This window comes from Coturnix japonica, chromosome 8 (genome assembly GCF_001577835.2).
Source record: "Coturnix japonica isolate 7356 chromosome 8, Coturnix japonica 2.1, whole genome shotgun sequence".
Classification (NCBI taxonomy): Eukaryota; Metazoa; Chordata; class Aves; order Galliformes; family Phasianidae; genus Coturnix; species Coturnix japonica.
The window spans coordinates 14112524-14120348 of NC_029523.1; the positions used below are offsets into that span (position 1 = coordinate 14112524).

General features: G+C 38.6%; 1 protein-coding gene across 4 annotated transcripts in view; it reads left to right on the plus strand.

Annotated features, from left to right (window-relative positions):
* Positions 1–7715, plus strand: part of COL24A1 (collagen type XXIV alpha 1 chain) — a 107428-nt gene extending 99713 nt beyond the window's left edge. For all 4 annotated transcript variants that reach the window (XM_015870173.2, XM_015870175.2, XM_032446351.1 and 1 more), the window contains 7 exons: positions 2324–2359; positions 2471–2497; positions 3409–3474; positions 4783–4951; positions 5638–5747; positions 5881–6096; positions 6302–7715. In XM_015870173.2, the coding sequence (XP_015725659.1) occupies positions 2324–2359; positions 2471–2497; positions 3409–3474; positions 4783–4951; positions 5638–5747; positions 5881–6096; positions 6302–6448 (771 nt within the window). In that variant the 3' untranslated portion in view covers positions 6449–7715. The remainder of the gene's footprint in view (positions 1–2323; positions 2360–2470; positions 2498–3408; positions 3475–4782; positions 4952–5637; positions 5748–5880; positions 6097–6301) is intronic.
* The last annotated feature ends 110 nt before the right edge of the window (positions 7716–7825 follow it).

Consider the following 7825-nt stretch of genomic DNA (forward strand, 5'->3'; position numbering starts at 1 on the left):
TGAAGACTGTGCCTTGCTTGACCTGGTGTTTGCATAATCCAGTCATGAACCAAGATAAACAAGTATGTCTTCACACAGTCAAATTTGTCTGTTAAGATTCTCTTTTGCACTTTCATTTCATACTAAAGATACTTCAAGCACAAACACAGTGAGCAGCTGTGCACCCACATGGCACTGAAGGTATCCCACAGTGGTCCAACAGCACCTGAGCTGCTGATCTGATGGATTAAATGTGGAGGCCAGCTCTGTGACATCCAGTTTGTTTGTATCAGCCAAGGTCTACCACAAAATAGTGAAGTAAATATCATCTCTGTGAACTCAGCTTCCATCTGTTTTGTAATAATGAGTAGTAAAAATAATATTTTATGCCTCTTTCATAGTAATAGCATTTCAAAGGAAATTTCAGGCTGTGCAGTAATCAAAATCAGAGTAAAAAGAGAAGATGACAGGACCTGCAGTGTTTTCTGTACTACTGCATATGCTAAAGTGACTCATCCTTTGAAATCCATTTCCCATAACTCATCATGAATGCCTTTATAAAATAACAGTAAGCACTTACCTACAAAATGACTTAAGAGTCCCTTCTGCAGTTACAAATGGATGAAACATAAGTAGGGTTGGGATGTATCAGTTAAAAAAAAATGACTTTTAGTCATTAAATTACGCCATTAAGTTTGTCTTAAGCATCAGAAGACCGTACCTCTAAATTCTCAGGAACAGCTTGTTTCAATTCTCACACAGAACATGCATAAAACATAGGGCTCAGCCTCTGGTTGGGATAACTCTAGTGCTGGGAATAACATGACAGCACCAATCCAGCACCTGAACCCCTCTGGCATGAGAAGGGCAGGTGATGTGCAGGCACTTGTCACCTTGTGCAGCTGCAGAGGTCATCATAGTCCCATCAGGTACACTTCCAGGTGGCTGCCATGTGCTTTATCTTACGAGCATGTGTAGAAATAGTAAGAAATGCAGCTGCTGTTTTCTCAATAAAGATGAATTTGAAGCCCTAATAAGTTACTGCTATTTGTTTTGAGGTCCTCTTTACTTAAATATGCATAAGTCGATGTAAAATTGAATCCGTTCTTATCTGAGCCTTTTCCAGCTGGGCCAGCTGCAGCCCATGGTCAGCAGTTTTAGCTTGCGGTGACTCACGCAGATTTTGTGAAACCTCACAGCAGGAATACTTCTTATTGCTATGTTAAGTGGTTTCTGAGTTGATACCTCCTTGGCTAGACTAACCTCACAATATTTGCTGCATTACCATGTCAGATAAGATTATTTCTCTTTTGGCAGAACCTTAATTCTGGCACAACAATGGTGACATGAGTGCTTTTGCTGGAACAGCTCATTGTTCTTGAATAATTGGTATATGCAGCAGTAGCTAAGGAGTGCTTTGCTTAAATAAACTCAGGTTAAATGGTTTTACTCATGCATAATGCAGATCTGCTCTGTACCTTTCTGTCCTCTCTTTTGCCTGTAGTAAGCCACTGTCGCCTACTCTTTTCCTTGTCACCACTCTTGGTATTGTTTATGTTACAGCAGCTCCTAGAGGCTTTTGGTATATAGGGAATAAAGAATGGAATTTAACAGATACAGGTATAGTTCTGTTTCAATGTGATTAGAAAGGCTCATTCACATGAGGGAGACTGTCTTTGGAAGGGTATGTATGCAACCCTAAGGCAAAACTAAAGGTCAGGTTTAAGTCTATGAGCTGCAGGCACTATGAGTTAGGGTCAATCAGCTGTCCTCTCCTCCCCAGGTATCATCTTGCATACTAAAATGATGGTCCATAAGGTCAGGAGCATGGACACAATGTCATAATATGGAGGAAGCCTGCAATATCTCTGTTAAACAATGAACCTAATACAGTCTGCCTGAAAAGTAGCACTGCTGGTAAATGGAGCTGACAAATGCCTAGCAGATATTTGTGGAGACAAGCAAATCAGTCAGTTCTTTTTGACAGACTATGACATTTTTACAATACTTTTATGATAATTCATCCACCGTAGTATTTGTATTAGCAACATGCACATCATGCTGGCATGTTGTATGATACGTTATGTAGTCAAACTTTGGATAAGAATGACTTTTATACCAAGTTTTTGTGACTGGCCAACTCAGCAATACTCACGAGAGTATTCTACATTCACAGAGTGTGGTACTTTAAGAATATTAACAATTACAGTTTTATCAAGGCCCGTACCACAAACCTCTTGATGTCTCCGTATGTATTGTGGCATTTTGTGATTGAAAAAGTATATAATCACAAAAGCAGAGATGTTCAACTGTAACTGTTGCATTTTATCTCCATTTCTTCCAGGGTCCCCAAGGACCTCAGGGCCAGACAGGGGCACCTGTAAGTGTATTAAAAAAAAAAAAAATTAAAAAAAAAAAAGTGTTTTTGCATTGTGGTTGCTTTATATAAAATGTGTGAAGCATCTAATATGTGGTTTCTTCTATTTTCTAGGGGTCACCTGGGCCACCAGGACCAAGAGTAAGTACTGTAAATAACCTGACTACAATACAGTCTCCAGACTGAAGCATCCTAAATCCGCAGTGGTGTACATAATCTGAGAACAAGGGCCAACCACAAGACCTAGTCGTTTGCATGGCTTCTTTCATTTGTTAAAAATAAATAAACCTGGTGTCTTGCAAGGTGTTGAGAATGAAGATACACAAGGGAATGGCCATGTTTAGGACAGCCTTTGTATTTCATTTTTCTTTTGTGCCTTATAAAAACGACTTCAATCCATAGCAGCCCAGACCCTGCAGTTACAGATCACCAGGTATTTTCAGAGCTTAGCTATGCTCTAGTCAAACTTTTTCACCTCAGTTTTCCTTTTCCTTCCTTGGCCGACAATCTGCAACTGTGTCAGTTTTGCTAGACAAAGACTTCTCAGCAGGAGTGATGTTTTCAGTTCTGTGACCTTTCTGCCACAAAAGTCAGATGTGAGAATATGGCATAAACTGCACCTATTTAACTAGATCAAGCATTCTTTGTATGCTAATCTTGAAAGGCATAACACCTTTTCACACTTGTGCAGATTGTTTTTCTCAGCTGTACAAATTAAATGGCTGGGAGGGATTAAGTTAAGGCACTGATCTGTAACTATTATTGTAGCATATTTTTTTTCCAGCTACCAGCAATATGGTCATTAAAATGGGGGTGGGGACGTGGATAAAAATCAAATAATGTTTTGCCGTGGTGTAAGCTTGTTTTCTTTGGGGATAGAAGGGCAAATTCTGTTTGAAAAATAAATGTTGTGTGTGAATTATTTTCTCTGCAACGAATGGCAACATCATGATCATCTTTTATGTTCCTACAACAGTACTCAAAAATTTATCTCCTGCAATTTAGAATGTTTCTGTTCACTTTGTATCTTCTAAAATGTTTTCTGTTTTCAGAAACTGGTGGACCTCAATGCTGCTGTTCAGGCTTTGATTGCATCCAATGCTGCATTGCAGATGGAGGTAATGTATTACACCATATTTACTTTGTCATACAGGATATGCAATTATGCATAGCTTGCTCCAAAAGTAATGCATCCTATTCATTTCCATGGGAACTACAACAGATTCAAAGATCTATTTGATACTATTTGACAGAGCAAATTCTCAGTTACTCAATGCTATTTTTTAACATGGTCAGCACCACACTGATTTGTGTGGATGAGCTGATTTTGCTCTTCATTTTGTGGTGTGACAGTTGTGTTTGACTGTCTAGAACATGGCTTGTCATTCACACTGCTGTTGCCACTGCTGAAACACACCACTCACTGTTTGATCTCCTTAAATGTTCAGCAAGTGGTGATGAGTGTCAGCAGCTGCCATTTTTTCCCCGTGGAGGAATTCAGTGACACCCTTTTGCTTCATCTACACTTCCATGTCAGTCCCCATGTTGTCAGACTTCCCCTGTGCTGCCATCTGTCACACAACAACAACATGTTATGAGATACTGGTGGGAGGGTTCAGCCTCTACAGCAATACCACCAATATCTGCCTCTGATGTCCTGGGCCAACGTAATAAAATAGGAGGCCTTACTTTTGGAGCAGCCCTACTAAAAACAGTATTTGTGGACAGAACAAGGCTTCTTTGAAGAAACTTAATTTAAAACAAATCACAGACTGCAAGTAATTATTGAAAAATATAGTTAAATATGCAAGGATATGTAAGATACCATTTAAATGAAATTTAGGAGACAGCAGTATTTCTACATTTTATCACTATTAACAGAGACTAAAATGTATCAGCTGTCACAAACAGGAGACCATAACTATTCAGCGACAGATAATAGTGACATTTGGGCCTTGATCCAAAAAGCACTGACACACATTCTTAACTGTATGCAGGAGTGTGGTCTCATTGATGACACTAAAATTCTTACATGTGTGAAGTCAAGCATATTTTCATATAATCTCTAGATTAAGTCTAAGAATAGATTTCACTACTCAAAATCTGAAACTGCTACATTTACTGTAAAAATGCACTAACTTTTTTCCTTTTTTCTTTTTCTCCCATATCCAATATTTCTGTCGACATGTCATACTGATATATTTGCATGATCTTAAACTGTCTGTAACTTCACCGGCTCTGATAATTTTAATGAAACACACTAATTTTTTTATTGGGATATATTATTCCCATCATGTTTTATATGGCTGATCGCATGAATTATAAACGCTTCTCTCTGGCTCTTCAATGGCCATTGGATGTTTGCTGCATGTACTGCTGTTGTCTTTCTTCTCTGTGGTAACACATTTGCTAATGGCCCCTGGCAGAGATACCAGAATACTGAAGTAACTTTACTAGATCACAGTACAGAGATATACAAAACGCTGCACTACCTTAGCAATTTACTGCACAGCATCAAGAACCCCCTTGGCACACGGGATAACCCAGCACGCATCTGCAGGGACTTGCTCAGCTGTGAGCGCAAAGTGTCCGATGGTAAGTGTCTGCTTTCATCAAGGCTTCCACGTGGCACAGCTGTGAGCTGTGTTGCTCCCATGTGATACTTCCTATATCTATATTTTGGTGTATAGATATATATATTAAATTAGATTCTGTTGCAGTTTGTCACATCTATCTTTATTTTATCTTTTCTATATGATAAAATTTCTGGATTTTAACTTATGTCGCTAGCTAGTATTGTATAGATATCAGAGATTATACGTAGAAGTAAAGAAGTGGCCAGAAATTTTCAAACTGAATCCCATTTTGTGATCAAAAGTTTCCCAAAGATCTATAGTTGGTCAGAAATGATTTTTGTGTGGATCAGGTCCTGGATTTCTAATAAGAAAATAGTGCACCACAGACTACCCCAGTCAGATATCAGTCAGCTGATATTTCAGCAGGTGTCAAATTAATGGTTTAAACTAAAATAATTATTTGAAAGTGTAATGTCAATACTGTGACATAATTCACTTTCTGAGCAGTGAATAGACTTGCTCAGCATCCGTTGTTAATAGAATTATGGAAGTGGAAAGACTTCCATGTTCCCTTTCATCCATTTCCCAGTGAAACTATGGTAATAACAAATCTAATACTTGCCAAGAATTATGAATATTTGAGTAAATTGCTTAGTGACATTTATATTTTGGTTTCATTTTCTCTCTGGGATTCTACACTAATAGGAAAGTACTGGATTGACCCCAACATTGGCTGTCCTTCTGATGCCATTGAGGTTTTCTGCAACTTCACTGCAGGTGGTCAGACATGTTTAACACCACCATCTGTGACAAAGGTACACACGGCATCCTGATGGAGTCTTTCTGCTCCTTCCATGTGTAAACAGTGCACGCACCTATGCATGTCATTTAGCGCTGCTGTGACCATTCAGTGTGTAAGAATAACAGCAAATTTCTTTTCAAACTTAGCTGGAGTTTGGCATTGGAAAAGTGCAGATGAACTTTCTTCATTTACTGAGCTCAGAAGCAACCCACAGTATCACAGTTCACTGTCTGAACACACCGATATGGGGATTAAGTGAGGCAGGAGGGCAGAAGACATCTGTTAGCTTCAGAGGATGGAATGGACAAGTGTTCAAAGCCAATTCACTACTTGAACCAAAGGTGCTTGTGGATGAATGCATGGTAAGTACTTCTTAGCACTGTGATACTACATGGAAGAAATGGCATTTGTTGAGTTACTCAGTTTCTTTACAAGCTGCTGGAAGAAATGCTTATGTACACTTCTCTCACCCTTCCCTTTGGAAGGGTGGAAGGAAGCACAACTTCCCTTTGTGTTTTGAATCTCATCTTTGATGTGAATTTATTATTCTGCCTCTGTGTGTTGCAGATTCAGGATGGCAGCTGGCACAAGACACAGTTCTTTTTTCACACTCAGGACACCAACCAGCTTCCAGTTGTTCAAGTTCATACACTTCCTCATCTCAAACCAGGACAGCAGCACTTCGTAGAAAGTGGCTTGGTGTGCTTCCTTTGAGTTCTGTATCCTGGTTCTTTTGCACCAGTTCAGGACTGCTGCAGAGTGAATGCAAGAGTAATGAATGAGAAAAAATTGCTCTCAAACTGAAGAATCGTTTTGAACGTTGTTGGTTAAAGAACCTCAGGAAGGAGAAATGGCATTTAAAAACTAAGAAAAGAAAGAAAATACTACAACAATTTTCCTGAAGTATTTAAATGTCTTTTTAATAGTGGTTGGTGCTTTCTTGCATAATTTCCAGGAACTGAATATCTGAGCATGGAATTTTTCAGGACCTCTGGTGTTCCTGACAACCTGCATGACAGCACTGCAAAAGAACACCCAGAGGAAAGCTGGAGACATACAATACCAAGGAGCAATACTGGCTAATGCTCCTAAATGTGCAATAGCTATAGCTGAAAATTGAACTATGCCACAATACAATAAGTCATTTTTTCTTATAGTTCTATGGTAGTCCTTTGTGGACCCACACATCTTAACAGATGACACGCTACCTCTTACATGTTCCCTGTCTGTGTTGCCTTGGTGCTCTTTGTAACGCAAGGTGCTGGTGGCCTTAACAGAGATTATGTGAGTCCATTTTTATCTTTCAGACTGTATGTGCTGGTTACATCAGGATCTGTCTCTGTTATTGAGTTACTTATTTTAAACCATTGGTCACATATTTCACTACAACTAGAACATTATTTATGTGGATTTCTTGTTTAAAATATTTTTGCGTACTGTTGTAGAAATGGCAGATGAGACAGCGTTGTATATAACGCATACAGTCAAAACATTTAGCTTTACAGCTGTGGTAGAAGAGCTACCTACAGTAGTTTTCAGTTTTTTCAATTAACATTTTTGAATGACAAAGGCATCTTAAGATGATATATTGTGTATATATTTGTAACTTGTTAAATCTCCTACAGCACGCCTTTCGAAAGGGCGCTGTTAAGTTATAATCAACATTTCATCCTCTTAGACATGTCATTTGTTGTAATATTATTAGATCATTTCAGTTTCCTTAAATTAAACCTAAAATGTTCAACCATCTTCTTCTGTTAATAAAAAAATAAAAAAGAGCATTTTACCGTTAAGAAAAGCATTCCTTATAAATATATCCCTCAACATATTATCAATTGAAAACCTGCTGAGTATTTCATGAAGGTGGTGCCAAACCACACTGGGGAGCAGCGAAGCATTCAAACAAACAGCTTGTTTAACTGCCTCAATCCATAGGAAATCATAACTTAAAATATAATAAAATAAAATTCCACGCCACCAATTTGTCTTTATTGTCCTGTTTCGTGTTGTATAGTTCATTCTCAGCAATGAGGAAATGTGCTTTCCAGGCGGCCGTGCTTCATGTAGCAAGGGGAGCTGAGCAGTTGTGCC